Source organism: Aulonocara stuartgranti (assembly GCF_965226115.1).
Source record: "Aulonocara stuartgranti genome assembly, chromosome: 23".
Lineage (NCBI taxonomy): Eukaryota > Metazoa > Chordata > Actinopteri > Cichliformes > Cichlidae > Aulonocara > Aulonocara stuartgranti.
In genome coordinates this window covers 5,828,824-5,848,539 of record NC_138958.1, presented here as the reverse complement: position 1 = coordinate 5,848,539, position 19,716 = coordinate 5,828,824, and the positions used below count along the sequence as shown (strand labels likewise).

Sequence of the window (19,716 nt, the reverse complement as noted above, 5' to 3'; positions counted from 1 at the left end):
TTCAGGTGCTCCGGGAAAGAATCGTAAATCTGAAATGTGTATCCCCATATGCCTCTGAGGTGAAAGTCAATCTGGAGGTAAAAGTGTATTTTCTACTAATTTTTATTTATTTTTTCTTAATTGGTTAACCTTCAGAGAAAACGAACCATTGTTTTCATAATCACACATTCAAATTGCTAATGTTGAAAGATTTTCTTTTTATCTAAAGAGTCACTTTAGATAAAGTGAACCATAGATAAAGTTAGCCTGAACCATTCCTATATTTTGCTTGTTTTATGTTATTGTATTTTTTGCACAACTTTGTTGCTCGTGAAGCTTGCACACAAGAATTTCACTCACATGTACTGTACCAGTGTACCTGCACATGTGATGTGACAATAAAAGTGATTTGATTTGAACACCCAGGTAAAAAAAAAAAAAAAAAAAAAAAAAAGGAAAGAAAAGAAAAGAAAAGAAAAGAAAAGAAAAAAAAAAGTTGCGGCCAAGCAAAATTAGAGCAGCCTAAGCCTACTGCGGGCAATCAGTATAAGAACTGAAAGGTGAGAACCCTTGAGAAAGAAAAACAGTATAGGTAGACAAAAATACAATTTCTACTACTCCTGCCCCTTCCTTTTTACCTCTTTAACATTTTCAATTACTAATATTAAAATGTGGATTTTGGGGATTTTGTTTATAATGTAGCAATTATAATGTAGCAATTAGGCATAGTATTTCACTTTCGCAACTTTACTGAAATCAAAATAACACAACAGCCATACTGTTGAGTGAACATTTTCCGATTACAACAGCCATAATCGGAAAATGTTCACTCGTTCACGTGAACATTTTCCGATTTTTATGAAGGCATCAGAATAACAATGTTTTGCTCTTAGTCCCCTGATAGAGACAAAAAAATGCCACTGTGATAGTAAAAATATGATTGAAAATATGATTGAAAATTATTGCATCATTTCCCCCGGTTTTACGATTTGAACATACAAAAAATAATAGTGTGAAAATGTCTGTTAATTAATACATATTCTGCAGTATAAAAATGACAAACAATAAGGAAACTTGTAAAGAGGTTTTGCTTTTACTTCTCATCTCTAATTAAATGTAAAATTGTACCCTTCATCTTTCCTTGTTATTCTTCAGTGCCCCTTAATGCCTCTGTGTGATCCTTCTAATGATAATCTCCAGGTTTCATGCTTCCACCATCATGCATCTTAGCATTTCATTGGATAAAAACAAACATTATGCAGATTGTGAAGCTTAAAGTCTCTGATATGCTCCTGTTACTCTCTGATTTGGTATTAAAACACTAAACACCAGGGAATGAGTAAAGAAGAGAGCACACTTTCTGATGCTATCATGTTATTAAAGTATTATTTTCCCATTTTGATGGGTAAAAAAAACTTTACTATACCAACACAGTTATCTTCAAACCTGAAGACAAAGTGTATGTCTTTGCAATTTGACAGTGTTTTAACACAATCTGCAGGCATCGGAATACAGTAAACCATGAGTTGTTCGGCACCTGAGACAGTGCAGGAAACAGCTCGGTGCATCCTTCATGGGTGGTATAGTTTGTCTCTGAAGTTCCAAATGATCGTACACCCAGAAACATATCCACGCTTGGCCTGAACATGCATTATAATGTCAGCTCATCCCATCTAAAGCCCCCAACAGTGCCAAGTATTTCCAGCAGCATGCCCTCTAAAGATCTTTTTCCAAGACCCATTCACAGCATTTAAATCTGTGTTTAGCATGTGTGTTCATGTTATTTGGCTGGTCTCCTGAAGCTGATTGAATTTCAACTTTCTGCTAATTGGTGGCAGCCCTTCTACTGAAGATGTGCCTGATCCTTCGCCCTGTGAATTTGGGTGCGAGAGCATGGCGCTTCAATAGGAGCTGTGAATTTGATCAAATGGAGCTTTGTGCAGTGAAGCAACAGCATCTCTCGTGGGCATGTATGAACCATCAGGCAAGCATCTGCAAACATAAATCAAGTGAAATTAGTGGTTTAACTCAATATCAAGCTTTGCGTGCGTGACTGATGTTTATGATCCACCTCCAGCCTCCACCTTCAGGCAATGCGTTTGTGAGATTAGTGAGAGTTTTAATTAGAATTTCACTTTTGCATATCAGCTTTTAAGACATAGAGGTATTTGTTAAGCCATCTCTTGATGCTGCTGGGTTATGAAATAGTCATTTCTGGCTTTGTCTTTTGTGGATAGCACAGCATTCATAGATCATCCTGACATTGTGCAAACTCTGACTTTTCCAATGCCTACATCTGGCATTGATCACAAACAAAAGGAAATAGTAATTTCTTAAATATTTTGTATATTTTTCGAGACATTAAAATGTAATTCAGACCCAGAGAAGGAATGTCTCTGTCTGGGTGGAAAACATGTCCATCATTATCATCTTTGACACAAATGCAAATCCTTCTTCCTGTGTTAGCCATCTGTGGTTGAAGTGCTGGGGCAGAAATTACTGAGGAAAATGGACACAAATAAAATGCAAATTCACCACAGACTACAAGTGGCTCCCCTCCCTCTGCTCAGATCGGGGGGCCTCTTGGTTCCCACACCACTTCCCCGTGTTTCTCCCAGGGTGCTGCTGGGATACCGACGGCTGCTTATGAGCCTGCAGCAGAGACGCAGCCCTCCCATTGGCTTGTCTTTGTTCACCCTCATGCATGACATTCATCACCTGATTTGAATATATGCAAATGTTGCAATGGTGCCCCGTCAAAGGAAACACTCCCCCCACCACCTCTCTCATCTCCCTTCATTTTCCCCGCTCTTTTCCTTTTTGTCTCTTTTCCTAACTGCTGCCTCCTCTGCTGTGTGGGAACCAGCTACGGAGGGCCAGATCTGCTTTGTCACATGGATTTATTTAAAAGAGTAGTGAGAGTCATGATTGTTAATTACCAGGCATATATTATAAGGAAGGTTACACTGCATCTGTTAAGGCGATTCACTGCTGAGGCATTATCTTTTTAAAAAACCTGATCCCACATCTGTTTCTACAGTGTATACAAGCCAAACACTGTCATAGGTGTCAAATATAACAGTCTGGTTGGTTATTTCCTTTCAGAGTGATCAAATAGCTTTTATTTATCATGTACATTTCTGATCACTCTCCATTAATAAGAAAAAATGCATTTCTTTGAACCAGCCTCAAGGAACTTAGTATCGCTGCAACAGGAGAAGCACAGATGTTGCATTCAAAATGGCTCTGTGCTTGAATGCAGCAGCCATACTACCAACATGCACCAGCTCAGGACCAAATATAATTCAGATCATTAATATTATTATGCACACCTGTGCCTCTTTTACCTGCCGTTATTTGGCAAAACGTGTCTGTGAACGAGGTTGATTGGAGGAAGAAAAAGAAAATCTAAGAGAGATTACTGACCAAAACCATTTAATGAGTGCTCTTTGTAAAAGCTTACATGCTATAATAAAAACAAACTGTAGTCACACACCTGTTGTGTCTCACCCACAAATGAAGCCTTTGAGATGCGTATTGGCCTTACATCTGCGTATTCACTGACCTATCATGGCCGTCTGTTTTCAGATTCAGAGACAAACACGGCAGAATTGGCTCAGCTTGATTCTGCTGCGATGCGTTAAGCTGTTGCGCTGGCGTCTCCTCACACGGTTTCTGGATTTGGGCGACATGAATGATTGCACACTTTAGATTGTAATTACGCAAATGTACGACGCTAATTCTGTTTCACCGAGTGCTTGTGTTTCCGGCAGCATAGATGATCCCATGGATCATCCACTCGCTCGCATGCACAGATGAGTGATGAACAAGTACACGCAAAAAAACAAACAAAAAAAAACCACGAGAAAGCTGGTGCTTGAGGTATTTTTTAACTTCTCTTTGCCAGAGGAAACGACAGTTACACTCACTTAACCAAAGATGAACCTTCAGCAGCTCAGTTTTCTCAACCACTACTGTACTCTACCACTACATCATGTACTCGGTATAAATTCCATGAATCCGAAGAATATCAAGTGTTAACTGGACGCACCTCTTTTTTTACTCCAAGAAAACATTTCTTGGGGTAATATTTTGTCAGCCCCATGGGGGAGTCTTCTTACTCTTGGAAAGAAATTTCCAAACTCACATGCTCATTGTGAAACGTTTTCACTCAAATTTGTTGGTACACTAGGAAAAATGTCAAACAGGCAAAAATGTATAGTTTTTTTCATTTAGGAAAAAAATTAAATAAATCTACCCCCCTCCCCTAATTTTTATCTGCGCAGTCACATTTTCTAAATGACAACCGCTGTGCTTGAACTTGACCGACGGAATTGCCTGGGAAAAGAGGCGCGACTTTGGCCCTTTTGCTCTCCTCCTTTATGGAGTGGGGGGCTGCTAGAACTGATGTCAGCGCTCATTAGCATAAACTCCAGCCTGTTCCCAATTAAACCAGGAAAGCAGCAAGACCGTTCCTCTGTTTTCACATGGTGGAGAAAGCATCAACATCTCTTCCTCAGCCTGAGGATCAAGAACCAGAAGCAGGTGATGAAATGTAAGTTGAATGACTTTTCTGGTTATCAGTTTCTTTGACATGTAAGTTTAGCATTTGCACAGTATGTTTTTTTTTTCTTTTTCTGTTTTATTCTTTTTCTTTTTTTTAATGATCTGATCGCTTCTGTGTTGCATTCATGAACTTGGGGTTTGTTGATGTTGCAGCGATAAGTGCACGTGCCGCCTATGCTGTTGTGTTTTAAGTGTGTTTCATGAGTTGAGTGTTTGATTTTATCAGTGCGATGAAACTGATTTTGCTTTAGGTCAGTTGATCGCTTCAGGGCTGTGTGTAGGTATGTCAGCCCAATGCATGGACCTCTAAATGCCTCTCACAGATATTGAAAGGTTGGCCACCAGATCTCAACTGACCCAGGATGTAAGTGGGTCAGTCTCCAAATTGCTAATTAAGAATTACATGCTGTTAAAATAATTGCTTTTGTCACGTGCTGCTATACAAACAAACAAACAAACAAACAAACAAACAAGCTTCCTAGCATGGATTTCACTATCAGTGAATAATTCTCCCATCACCACAGCAAACGTCCATAACTGAGAAAACAAAATATATTATAAAATATCACAAACTATTCAATGTTGCAAATAATGTGATCAGTTCAAAACTAGAGGAGCTCACTGCGCTGAACCTTATCTATTTATTTATCTGTCTCTTTCAGTTGGACAAAAGTCAACATGGAAATTTCAGAGCTTTTCATGCCCATCATTTCTTTTTCCCCAGACATAATGATGCTAATACTTATAATCTGAACAATTCAAATTTGTGGGAAAACTCACAAGGCATTACTTTTAAAACTGCCAAATTCATTATCAATTTAGATATGAATGTTTTAAACCCTTTTGGAGAATCAGAGCTTTCCACCAACCCCAAAACAACTTATGACAATTAACTGCAGTACTTAGGCGCTAATTTAGGGGCATGACAGACTGAAGGACAAATATTGGCTTCCTGTTGGTCTTCATGTGTGACCTTTGACACCGCTGTTTCAGTGTCAGGTCAGGCCTCTTTGAAGAGCGGCCATTACAATTCCCAGAAGTGGCCTCTTGAATCGGTCACTTATTAACGATTGAACCCAACAGAGTTCAGTGTGGTCATGCATGATGACAGCCATACAAATTTGACAGGAATGAATGATTTTAAGGGGAAGTTGGATGCAGTTTAGGAAATCGTGAATTATGAGTGCAAGAAAACTAACTTTTCATTAAGCTTTTCAGTCTGTAAATTAAACAGATGAGATTCATATAAAGAAGAAAAGCAATCTCCAGTTTTGTGAGCACCATTGAACGTACCTTATAAATATGACTTTGTGAGCCGATTAATAAATAGATTTTTTTCTTTTAGTCAATAAATATATTTAGTATGTTGTTTGTCCAGGTAATTTTTTCCAAATGTAGGTTTATGCAAAAATTAAAATAGGAGGAGCTGACATGACAAACGCATGTTGAGCTAGACGTTGCTACTCCCTTGGTGAATTCGATTGTCTTTTACCGGTGATTGCACCACTATTCGATTTGCCTGACCTGTGTAATTTTACCGTATTTGAAAACCATTTTTAAACCTCTACTTTCTAAAGCATTCATTTTTTTATTGCCCAAAGATATCAACTCTTCATTAAAAGGACAACTAAACCTCACATTGTGCTAAGAAAGGGACAAACGTTTAATTATTTTTTCTCCAGTTGTCCTACATGTCCTGCTCGTCGATGTAAATTTAAAAAAAAAATCAAAAATAATCTCAACAAATTTCTTTAAACTGTGTGTAGATTTGCAAACCTTCAGTATAATTGCCTCTAAGGGATGTATTTAGCATTTACACGTGCATATGTGTGTCATTACTTCGTATTAATGGAAACGCTTTTCTACTGCAGACAACAACAACAAAAAACAACACAAAAATATGTAACAAGATACAACCGTTCTTCTCCCGTCTCTATAAAATATTAGACTCCTTTGATATTAGCTGATTGCGCATTCTAGATATGATTTTACAGCTTACTTACGTTGAAAACGAAGACACTGCTGCTCTAAAATATGGTGACTGCGGGTCATTCTGCTAAAGAGATTACGCAGTTTCATGCGCTCCTATTTCGGTTTGAAGCCTCTAAATTTCAAAGCATTCGCACGAAGATCAATCACGTTTTTCTCCAATGCTGCAGAGAATAATGCCCTGCAGACAATTCTGTAGCATCATGTAGGCCTGTGCATGGATATTATTCAGTACCACCAATTATGCAACGAGGATTTTGATGATGAAGTAACTAATATTATGCATCTCCATTAGAGTGACACTAACGATCTTCAAATTCTTTGTGCGTGCTTTGTAATGTGAAAACAAATAAACACAAAATATCAGGCCTATCAGTTACTCCTGCAATTTTACAGTCACTACATCTGCAGAAATCAATAGTTTTGATGCATCCTATCGTTTCTATTCATGGCTCTATTCCTGTTACATTGATGTCACGGAGTAATATGTCGTTTTTTGTGGTTTGCAATGTGCTGTGGACGTAGGCCGGAGATAATAAGCATGCAGGCCCGAACAGCAGCTCTGAGTTTGTGCCGTTAGGTGACGCTGTTTCGGCTCGAATGATCTGAACTACGCGGCAAAGAAGTGCGGATGTGCAGGCCTTATTAAGGGCCACAGTTACGAGATTACTGATTCACTTTGATTTAATTGACCGCCATTATACACTTGGAGATGTGTGGATGCTTAAGGAGAACCTCGCGACACTGTTAATATATTTAGAGAACAATAAAGGGACATATGATTTATAGTCTTTAATTGTAAGAGCCCTCATGATCCACGGGCAGCTGTGACCCAAGTTAATTTGACTGCAGGACTAAATATTAAGAACAAAAATAAATAAACTCTGGTTTCTGTTCTAAATTTGTGTATGGTCTGCTTGCTTCTATAAACGGGAAAATGCAGTTTAATGTCGAACCGTATGTCTGATTTATATTCATAACAATTCTCTCGCTGCTGTCACTATACTTCTGCTAACTCCACAATTAATAATGATAATGATCAGGTTTCCTTGGCTTGAGTTTAAATTGTGACTTTAAATCTTGCTTTGTATTTTCTACTTGGTTAATCTTTTCTACTTTTCTGTTGTCTTAATTTATAATTTAAACCAGCCAAATAATACATAACTGCTTTCCCTTTGGCCTATTCTTTTTAATCTTCCTAAATTCTGACATTTGGACAGTTATATTTACGCACACACTTGGTTTTTTTTGGGGGGGGGGGGGGGGGGGGGCAGATTGCCGTTTAGAAAGTCAAAAATGTAAAATTTCTTCTGGGATTAATGGGTCCACACGCCAAAAATGTTTTCAGATAAATGCAGAGGGAATAAAGCCGTATTATAACAGGCATCCGTGTTTTGAACTCGTGAATGTTAACCCTGCGTCGCACACGCAGTCTATTGGATGACACATTTGGAAGAATGTACCCCATCGCTTGACGTAAGCACGCAAAGAATCACGCTCGTTTCCGCGGCTCGTTTTTGTACCTTTTATCCTCGACTCTCCTCTCCGTATGTTAGTATCTGCAGTATGATTTCGTTTTCTTACAGACTGAATGCTGCGTTTTTATCAGCTCTGATACCGACATCTGGCACACGAGTGTTCACTCGTGCGCTCTGTTACGCACAAAGGAGAAGACGTAGCACCACGTAAAGCAACGTGACCCACTGGAGCCCTGGGGCAGCATCAGCTTCTCCTTGCGCTGCTAAGGCTGCGGCAACAGCACATCACACATCGCTGCTGTGCTCTTCTCCTTTTCTTACAAATCGTTTGCTGTTCAAGCGTTTATCCTGCAGTGCGCCTTTAAACCCACGGAAACGTGTAAATCTGCGGTCGCTTTTATTGTGCTTTGCTGCTCGGTGTGGCTCGGTGTTCCCGTACGCAAGATGTTGTCACAGGTGCCTCAGTCAAGCAATGTGTGGAGATCACTGCTCATTCCAGATGTCACTACCACCGCTGCCTAAAACAGATTGTTTTGTTGGTTTTGTTTGTTTGTTTGTTTATTTATTTGTTTGTTTGTTTTATTTTTTGTCCTATACTTCTGTATATTGACGACCATGAGGAGGCAAGAGATGGAAAGATGAGGCTGGAAGGGAATGGAGGCTATGAGCATATCAATTCTTCGTGCAATACAAAACCTTCTGCCATAGAGTATGCCACTATAAAAAGCAGGGCGCCTTTTACCCTGTCGTTTTTTTCCCAGTAGACCAAAATTTGAGGTCTGCGTCTGTCTCCAGTTGATTCTCCCTGGCTCCTTTCTCTCCTCCGTCTCCTGGGCTCTCTCACCAGCAGCCACAGAGATTGTGCTTTTCGGCTCACCACGTATATCAAACGCTGGATGCAACTTAAAGAAAGAGAGACCCGTCATTCAAGCATAACAATGGATTTCACAATGGTCACCGAAGAATGTTTGAGTTTCTGTACACGTCGTGCACACCAGGCGTTATGTTTGCAAGAGAGAGAGAGAGAGAGAGAGCGAGAGCAAGAGAGAGAGAGAGAGAGAGAGAGAGAGAGAGAGAGAGAGGAGGGGACCGGCGACGCAACATCACCGCATACTGTCATCGGGGGCTGGTGAGGAGAAAGCAGGAGGATGCTGGCAGCAGTATCACCTCGGCCTTGGCTTGTGTCGATGCAGAAGTAATGGCAGTGATTTTTTTTTTAAAGAAATGAAAAAAAGAAAAGAAAGTCATGAAAAGGAAAAAAAGAAAAACCACTCTTCTTTGGGTTTGGATCAACTCATTGTGTAGATTTACTCTCAATCTGCGAAGGCTTGTTCATCGATTGGCTGGACTTTGGGCTCTTAGAGTTTGGTTGCACTTGAGAGATGGCCGATAGAAACTTGAATTAACGCACTGAATGGACTTCAGCTGGAGATGTGGAATTTACTGAGTACACAGCTTGTAAGTATGTTTTTAATATGATTAATTTAAGGTCATGTAGTCTTAACCTTGAGACTCTGGGGGGGAAAGGTAGCTCGAGTAACATATTTCAAAAGCACTATCGCTAAAAGCAATACTAATACTACTACTAATAATAATAATAATAATAATAATACTAATACTACTACTACTACTACTACTAATAATAATACTAATACTACTACTACTAATAATAATAATAATAAAAATAATAATTGTATGTAATAGTATTTATGTAAGTTAAAAAAAAATCATGCAGAAATATAAATGCACTTTTCAGTAAAGGTTGCATAGTGGTTCAAGTTAAACTGAAAATTTCGCTGTCAATTATGGTGAGCTCTAACTGATGAGTGGCAGCCGGCCCTTCCATCCCATATTAGCGGGCCCATCCATTGAGCGCTGATGAGGCGGGCTTAGTGGCCCCAGAGCTGGCGTTTATAAAGCAAACAGTTGTGTGATTGTTAGCAGAGCCTGGGAAAATGTCCCCTTGGCTGGGAGGTGGAGGGACTTGACGCCAGAGCCTCTTGTTAAGAAGACTTGTGTGCTCCCAGACAGCATTGTGATGCTAATGAGCACCAGCACGTTGTTGAACTTGATGTTGACTTTCTTTCTTTCTTTGGGAGATTTTTTTTCTTTCGTAGTCTTCTTTTTTTTTTCTTGGTCACTTGTTTGTGGGAAAATCTTCTCTGGGGCTACAGCGTGAAATTAATTAATCAGGCCATTGCAGATGAGTATATAGAAACAGAAAATCGCAGAAACAATCAAATATATATATATATTATATTTCTTTAGTTATAGTATTGTTATTTTTTTATTTCTTATTTATTTATTTGCCAAAATATATTTTGGCAAAATTCAACAAGGCAGTCATTTGCAATCATTTCCAGGACTTACACTATAAGAGATTTGTTATCTCTCACAGATGTACTTAAAATAATAGTTTCATATATAACAATTGAAATCTAAATATTGATATATGATGGCTCGCTTCGTTATTTAGAAATGAAATCGTTTCATTAGTAGAGTTAATTTCTTCATATATATATATATATATATATATATATATATATATATATATATATATATATATATGATTATTCTCCTATTTTCTTTCTCTCACCATGCAACAGGTGCAGGACTTCTGTAAATTGTCTGCCATCTCTACTTAAAACATTAAAACACACAATTTTTCCGCATCATATAAAATCAGGCTTACAACACTGCCGCTTTATTTGTTTCTATGCGATAAGTTTTATTAAGGCATTTCATTTAAATTCAGTACACACAGTTTCGCTGCATAGAAAAACTAAACTCAACACTATAGCTGCCATCTTCATGCGTAAAATTCGGGCGTAAATCTGGCATTTAAGTATAATTTTAGAGTTAAATTGCGGTCATATTTATGCTGTGTTTGCGTGTCAAAACAACACATTTAAATTAAATCACATTAAAACGCAGGGGATTCTGGTTCTTGAAGTCTGTTCGCAGATTCATATAATTATTCAATTCATAAATTATTTTATTCTTCTCAGAAAATAGATTTCAGTACTGAAAAGTTGGTGTGTAACCTCTTGATTAGAATTTCAGTGTCGTTTCCCCCCCACGTTTGTAACTATGTTTACTTAGTTTTAATTTCAAAATATTCTTCCCTAAATTTTATTTAGTCTCAGAGCTTTCAGATTTGCTTACAAACCCGTAATAGTTCAGATTTTTACTTTTTCTTTAAAAATAACAACGACAGTGGCAATTAATTTCATTCGTTTCAGCACCATGGACAGAGACTCCCCTTTTCTCTTTTTCTTTGTGAAGTTCAGTCTTTGTACTTTTCGTGATAAACATTAAAATTCAAACACACTCTGCAGCTTTGTTCTTTTAATTTACTTTTACTTTTTTGTTTTTCACCTTTTTGCTATCATTTTTTTTTTATTATTTAGTAGGGAAAAAGCAGAAAGAAGCAATCATTTCACCCCTTGATATCACCGAATCCATACACCGTAAGTCATATGTGACTTTAGCAAACGGTATAAACAAATCACCCCTGAGAGTGTATTTTATTCTAGTCTATTTTATTTACTTTATTTATAGTATAAAGGCTAAAACGGAGAGGTGATAAGGATAAGATGGGGCATGAAAATAGAACAGAATACTCTGAGTGAAGGTAAGAGGTTCAATTGGTTGTCCTGAACACCTTTACTGTACTTCATGTCTGACAGGACGTGACGCAGTCAGGGGGCGGGCTCAGATGCATCAACTCGAGCCTGATGAAAGCAGAACTGAGAGTCAATCAGAATTAACGCACAGTACAAGCATTTTATTTTAACAGAGAAAGACAGAAAGAAAAAGGAGACACAGACGCACACACAATGATAGTTACGACTTACGCTGCAGATAATGCGATTTTATCCAATTCTCAGCAAAGCTTTTAATTCACTTATTTCCAAAAGAATAACAGTTATTACTTTTTTAGATAAAGAATAATTGGCTTGTTAAGTTAATTGAAAAATTGAAAGTTATAGCATTTTTAGTAATAAAAAAAGACAACAAATAAAATAAAGCATGATAAAAACTATTTCCTTATATTTTAGTGTCGTAAATTCGGCGCGTTGGTAGTTAAAGAAAAATGTGAATTTGTGGAGTTTTTTATTTTATTTGCACACACACACACACACACACACACACACACACACACACACACACACACACACACACACACACACATAAGGAGAGAGCGAGGAGGGGGTGATTATTATGAATATACTTTTGAATAAACGGTTGTGAATTTTATGAAGCTCCATCTAAAACACGCAGCGTTAGCTGAAAGTGACGAGTTAACACATTACAGGCTTTTACTGAGATTGCACGAAATCCTACGTCTAATGTATTCCTATTTATGTTTTTGCGTACACTGACGCTTTGTAGTCATTCTCTGCATTTTGTTAATTTGACCTCCAGACAATCACCTCACTGAAATTATTAACTAAAGCTTAAATGCTGATTTCCTGAAACCTAGTAGTTATAATCAAAATAAACGCATAGAAAATGGAACAGGGCTGTAAAAATAAGATGATTTGTAATTAAAAAATAACGCTATACTGCTTAACTTAACGGGCTTTTATCCAAAAACAGACTGCAGGCTGTTATATCTTTCTTCATACGAGCAGACTTCCTGTCTTTACGCACTGGATATTTAGGGATGTCCCTAAACACGGACAGGTGTATGCTGCCCATGCAGATTCATGCATTCATGTGACTGTGGTGGTGTTACACACTGTTGCATGGCTATCTCCATTTCTGGTTATCTTTTTTTATTTTGGAATAGGCTTCTGCTATGCTGTTGTTATTAGCGATGTGAGGAAAGCACAGTACATGATCTGTAGATTGACAATAGAAAAGGAAAATAATTAGCCCTTACATTGTTGAGGGAAATCACCTCCTAGTAGATTTTGGCAGGGTCTTCGGACTTCATATTGAGGTCCAACAACCACTCCCACAGGCGGTATCTGTTTATTATAGCGAATAAGCTTAATGGAACCTGTTCTGGAAAACATTGTGTCTACTCTGTCTTGAACTTTCATTACTCCGTGTGTCCGTTTTATCCACCCCATATCTCTGATGCTAACCCATGTGTGCGTGCCAGTGAGCATACCTAATTTCGCGCGTATCCCTTGGCAGTCTGACCCCGAGGCCCCGGAGCGGCCCTCCGCCTCCTGCTCCCCATATCTGACACTGCTATGCGCCTTCTCCTCACTCTCGCTTTCTCTTCCTCGGGCTTTGCTGCGGCTTGCTTGATATCCCACATTATTTCTCGTGTATTTCTTACGTGCACATGGTGATGTTCTGTGTAAAATGGGCTTTGTCTTCGCGCGTGTCGGTATCCCACATGGTCGACACGCGGTATCACAGCTGGACATAGCCAAAGGAGGAGGCTTCAATCCCTATCTGAGACTGGAAGAATATTTCTGCCTAGTGGATTTTAATATTGCTGCCTCTGAGCAAGGTGTGAGCGTCCGATTATGGAACCTGCTCTTTCAAATAGAATCTGTGAGTATGTTGTGTATTATTCTCAATTCAGCGTGACCTATCTAATCTAAAATTTTATGATAATTAAAATAAAAGTAAAAATAATGCAATTAATTTAAATTATTCACCTTATTTGCTTTGATTTACTTGGGCACCATTAATTTATTAAAATAATAAGTATTTGTACCGCAAAACTGGCTTACTGCCTTATTAAAGATGTCGATTTACTATTTCGTCCTGCCTTTATATTTGGAATCCATCCCCCCCCCCCCCCCCCCCCCTAAATTCTAGCTCGACGCGCTTATCACGAGGAAAAGTAGCAAGTTCGAGTATAATAGCCATGTGTGGCTGATTATAAAGGATTATAAAGGCTTGTTCGTCCTGCTGTCACAACATGCTATAATCCAGAACACACAGTAACATCAAGTGAGGCGGGACTTGTTCCACTAGATCATGTTGTTGACATTTAGCTGGAAGCTCGTGTGCTGTAGGTTATATAGGCCTTTGGAAGTTTGTCTTGCTTTCAAACAATTCATGGATTAATTCACTCAACGAGGAAACTGTGCTCTATGCTCTGAAATGGGTCGATGTGAGTTGGCATTTAAAAGAACAATAAGCCGGTTGTTTGTGAGTTCTGTTGGGAAAAAAGCGGACGTAGCATCGTCTCTTATGTGTTGTGTTATCGCTGTAGGAGCCAAAGTTGGACATTAATAGTTGGTACATGTATGCTATATTAGGGCATAGAGCCGGGTTTCCTGTTACGCCTGTCCATAGATGACAGGTGGATGTATCATCATCCTCCTCCTGCAGCTGGGTGACTTCACCCTGCAGATGCTCCTCAGGACTTGTAGTAGGAGGAAGTTCAGCAGTGTTTTTGAAGAACGGAGATGATGAATAGTCCGCAGTTTGATTGCTACGAGGTAGGAATAGGCTCGGTTGAAAATAAGACAGGTTGTATGGTGCCATTGCTGCTTTGCCTCTGAAGCACATGTGGTGATTGTGGGGATGTAAACTATGGCTTCCATGTTCCTTTCTTAATATTACTTGTCCTGCTTCTGTATTAATGCCTTTTCAGTTTGGAGCTGTCTGGTGATGCTAGGCTTGTTCTGAACAAGCCATACCGTAAAGATCTTAATAAAACAGGGTATTACCTTGACTGTAACCTGCTTTGTGCATGCGCGCATTTCGGTGTGTACATTATATAGAGAGAGGGAGCGAGAGAGAGAGGGGGAGAGAGTGAGAGAGGCGTGCGCATGCATGCAGGCGGAATGCAATGGCTCCATGTGACCACAACACAAGCACCTCCGGCGGCCCCTTTAAGAGACGTGGGTTAGTTTTTCTCTTTGGTTATCTAGCTGTATGAGTTTATGTAATATCATAAAGCTAGAGAACCGAATGTATAAACTAATTCTGCAGTCGTCACGGCAGAGCGAGCCGGAACCGGACCGAGAAGGGGGTGCTGCCGGAGCGGATGGATGCAGCCTGCACGGAGGACTGGAAGCCCGCGGCAGCGTCCGTGCATCGCACAGGGAAACGTATCCCATCTCCTTGGACGTGCACCGGTGCAGAGAGGAACATGGCCTCCAAAAAACGGATTCATGGTGCTATATTTCTTTCGAGAAGGATGCGTGGAGTGACAGTAGCAACCGGAGACAGGCTCCATTCATAGAGTGATGAGGAGGAGGGCGATTCGGCAGTGGTGTTCATGCTTTGGTGCTTTCTCTTTGAATGGAACGTGCTTGCCTTGTTACAGTAGCTAAGACTGGTGTTTTAGATAGGTTTTGTTTTTTGTTTTTTTGCATTAACCGTGTAGTTATTTCGATGCCGATAAACAGGGGAGATGAGGTGAGATGAGCACGAGCTGTAGCTAGAAGAGGCACCTGATTGGAGGGATCTTGAATGTCACGTGTTCTATCAGAAGCCCCCATGTCCCCTCTCTGCTGGCCTGTTTGTGTAGCCTATTGGATTTGGAAAAATTGTATTAAGAATCAAAGCTTCTTATTGGTAGCAATCTGTTAATGCACATTGTTGTATTTTACCTTTAAAACGCAAAATGCAGGTGCGTCATCGAGCCATGTCACACCATGCAGAAGTACTCTGTTTAAGAGGTACACTCACCTTTATGTGCTTCTGTTGATTCTGATGGCAATAATCCATCTTTCAGATACATTAAGAGTGCTTAATATATTATACCTATAGGAGTAAGGAGGAGGATGTGTAGCAGGTCATCAAAGTAATGTGTGACAGGTTATGAAGTGGAGGAAGAAGACACAGATGTTTGTCAAAGGGATCATGTTGTATTCGTGGATTTAGCATGATTGATGTCCTTATCGGGAGCATTTTAAAACTTCACAGACACAGAAAACAGTTCAAAACAACAGCTCATGCTTGTGCTGAGGCCAGGAAAGCACAACGTTGTGCAGTTAAAACAAAGGCACATTCTGGTTTTGATGGTGAGAAAAACAAGCATGCTACATTGCCACTAAGTTGTATTTTCTCTGTTAAAAGGTAGATATGACTGAGCACTCTGGCCTCTCACAAATCACAGCATGATTTGATTGCTGATGTAGAGTAGCAGGCCAAGCAGAGGGATTTTGGGAGGCAGCATCACTGAAAGGCAGGGTCAGTTGGGTCACCCAGACTGGTTTTCAGGCTTGTTTCATAATGCTTTTTGGGGTGCACATTATCTGCTCATTCTCCACTCAATCTGAGTCAGAGTGGAGCTGCCACTGAGTGACAGGATGTTCTCTGTAGTGTGAAGCATATGGAATTTTAAACAAGCCAATTCAGTGCCATAGCTGCTAAATCTGTGGCTGCTTGCGGCTCTGCACCGTGGAGAGTGTGTGAGTGTGTAGCAGAACAGAGCCTGGTGCTACTGTTGGTAGGCCCTGGCTTATACTGCGTCACAGAGCAGGGCAGGTGCTAGCAATGGACCTAGCTAGAAGATGTCTGTGCCTTCTCAGTGAGCTGTGCTTTTGTGGTGTCATGCTGCTGTACGTGCGAGTCGGTATTGTCTGTGCATATTAGTAAATATGTGCCATTCACACGTAAGGTTAGAAATATTAGCTCCCTGCAGTTGTAATTATGATAATATTAGTGTGTGCTGTGCAGTTATTGTTCAGTTAGTGTAATAGAGTCTGGTATTATGCAAGGTTTGCATGGTGTCAGGATATCCACAATGTGAAATCAGTACAAGCTTATTTCTAGGTGAGACATTTTTATATAAAGAATTAAGACCTTCAAATGAAATCAAAGCCACAGCATTGTGATTTGATAAACCCAGTATTTGAAAAATAGTTACGACTTGTGGACAATGTGTGCTGAAATCTTTTTTTTATAATTCTCCTCTCTTCTATTCATTTAACCGATAATTAAGCTGAGGCACTTATAATACATCACGCCCTGTCATCTGTGTGCTATAACAACAGCACCAGCCTCCCAGCTTCCTTCCAGCTGTAGTAGAATTTCATGCATTGCTGAGGGGTAATAAATGGAGGATATGGGGAGAGGCCTTTGAGATTGAAATGCAGTCTGCTGAGTGACTTAGAGGCAGGCTAGACGTCGGTGTTCCCACATTAATATGTGTCTGTCTGGGCCCTCTCCACCATCAGGAGGAGGCCCTCAACACCAGATGGAGCCCAGTCTAGTCTAGTCTAGGTCTAGCCTACAAGCACCTGCCACATGGCTGCATTAAACTGTCCATTGTCTCTGTGATTTCTCTATTTGTAGGCCTATTTGAATCTCATTTATTGTTTCACATGCCTGGGTTTATTCTGCATTATAATGGCAACATTAACAAATGGCACAAAGTTGTGGTGAGACTAGAGAGAATAGGACTAGAAAGACAGGACTGAGTATTTTGTGTAAGACAGAGGGGGAAAAAATTCTCTTTTATGCACAAATGCATGCATTTCCAACCAAATCTATCATGCCTATAGCCTTTCTCACTGAAATGTAAGCCTCCAATTTATCAACAATATTTTTATGTTTTAGCTCTGTGTGTTTCATAAGGGCAGGCAAAAATTCTGGGACAGAGCAGCCATGCTGTTTATTGTCCATCATTGTTTTCGGTTTACAGACCTATTACCAAGGTAACATCCTTTTCTTGAATAATTGTGAGCATTATTTCAAGTTACTATAATACGTTTTCCCTTAAAAAATTGCTTACATTTTTAAACTTCAGATTTGGAAAAAAAAAAGTTAATATTATGATTAACATTATACTTTGAGTGCCTTTGAGTGTGAAATAAATCAGTGTTTGTGGTCTATGTGATTCAACATTGTCTGAACCCATATTCCAGCTTTATCAGCTTTCTATTATCGTTTTACCTTGAATTGCAGTGGCCTATATAAACCTCTTCTCTGAACTTATGAATTCTGGGTTTGGTAGCCTAGCAACAGCCTCTGACCCATGCAAGGGGAAGAGGAAAAAAATTGAAAGGCTGACATGCAGGCTTTAAACCCGCAAAGGATGTCAGATTTTACTGGATGTAATCTTTGAGTATTTTGTGTAATCGTTTGTGTGTGTGTGTGTGTGTGTGTGTGTGTGTGTGTGTGTGTGTGTGTGTGTGTGTGTGTGTGTGTGTGTGTGTGTGTGTGTGTGTGTTTGTTGAAGAGATTGGTGTTACAGGCAACTGCAATAGAAAAACATAAGAAATTTTTCTTGTAATTCTAAACAGGTAAAGCTGTATTAGTAATCTGCATTACTCTTAACATTTAATACTGTAGTATTAAATAGAGGTTTTCTTTATATTAATTTATATTAAATACATAAATGAAATTCATTAGAAATGAGGTGGCTTTTTCCTTGTAGCTTTGCTATATTCCTGCTCCAGTTCAGGTATAAATATTGTTTTTTGAAATAAAGTGTTGCTGTATTAAGAACCAAAGCGCTAATTGTAGCTGACAATTTAAAATAGAAGTTTGATAGTCTTGATTCGATTTATGAATCAAAACTTAGGAAAAAATATGCTGTGATACTACTAGGAGGTCCAAATTAAAGGCTTTTTTATTGGTGTAACAATCCTCGAATATTTTCTGTGAGAGCGTGGGCAAAAGGTTTATGGTGGTGAAATTAAATTGTGACCTGGGCTCAGGTAGATTATGACCATAACCTGCTGCAGGAGTGGGCCCTCTCTCAACTTAACGCTTTATGTTTTTGCAGGAATCTGCGCAGTGCAGAGTGATGGCAGTCACACAGAAATACACAGACCTCACCAGCAGGCCTGCGCCTGGACCTACAGGACAGCAGAAGGTCAGAAGGGAAACAGCAGCCTCCTGCCCCGAGGAGCAAAGGTCACTGACTGGGTCAGGATGAGGCTTCATCACTGTAGTGCAGAGGTGAGACACACAGTGCTATGCTAATAATCTGTTTTTGTCAACACACTTGAACTTGAAACAGTTCTAAACTACCCTCAATTAATTCCACATAAACAGATGAACTAGTTTGCTTGAAAACTTTACATTTATAATGTACATTGAATTAAGTCTTCAGAGTATGACAGTTTATGTCTTCACAGAAAAGCGGTGAGCTTTACATTCTTCTCATTCTTCACATACACCCTTTTTGTTCACTCATCTCTTGCCCTCTGCTTAATAGTGCCTGATCCAATTTGTTAGATTCTTCGGATTTGGCAGATAAGAAGGGGTGGCCACTTGTATAATCTATATTTTAATTCATGTGTCCACGCTCTTTATCCCTTTAAACATACATAGGTGGGGGGCCTTAGCCTGTTGTGTGCATAAGGTGTGCTCATGTGGAAAGACTTTCAGGGTGGCTAAGTCCCTCACTTCACTAATTCTCTCTTTTCATCTCTCTCCCTCTATGTCCTCCTCTTTCTAGTTGGCTCTTCTTTGGTCTCTATAACACCCTTTATTTTCCTGTGCTCCCACAAAGAAATACTTCTTTCTTTACTTCATTATTATTATTATTATTATTATTATTATTATTATTATTATTATTATTATTATTATTATTATTATAAAAGCTAACCCTTTTTCACCCGACTGGTAGAATTTTTAAAAATGTTCCCATCCAGTTTCTTGCATAGTTATTGGTTATTTTAAAGGAAAATGTGTGGTTCACTGTTTTGTATTTTTCCCCTCTATTAGATGCTCATCACAGTATATATCCTACTGTATTGACAGATATTTCTGGCTTCGGTTGCCAGTTACTTTGCTACCTAGTTGGCAAAACCTTGGAAGCTAT

General features: G+C 39.3%; 1 protein-coding gene across 4 annotated transcripts in view; it reads left to right on the top strand.

The window, feature by feature from the left end:
- The first annotated feature begins 8,937 nt into the window (after window positions 1-8,937).
- LOC309699789 (uncharacterized protein) overlaps window positions 8,938-19,716 on the top strand; it is a 37,025-nt gene continuing 26,246 nt past the window's right edge. Inside the window, exons 1-2 of one of the 4 annotated variants that reach the window (XR_014274470.1) lie at window positions 8,938-9,470; window positions 18,673-18,848. Coding sequence is in view for 1 of the 4 variants with exons in the window: in XM_082522975.1 (XP_082379101.1) it covers window positions 16,667-16,715; window positions 18,673-18,848 (225 nt within the window). In the remaining 3 variants the exon portion in view is untranslated. Of the gene's footprint in view, window positions 9,471-13,384; window positions 13,530-13,951; window positions 14,098-15,973; window positions 16,716-18,672; window positions 18,849-19,716 lie in introns of those variants that run through there. The other 3 variants (XR_014274471.1, XR_014274472.1, XM_082522975.1) reach the window with 3 other exon arrangements.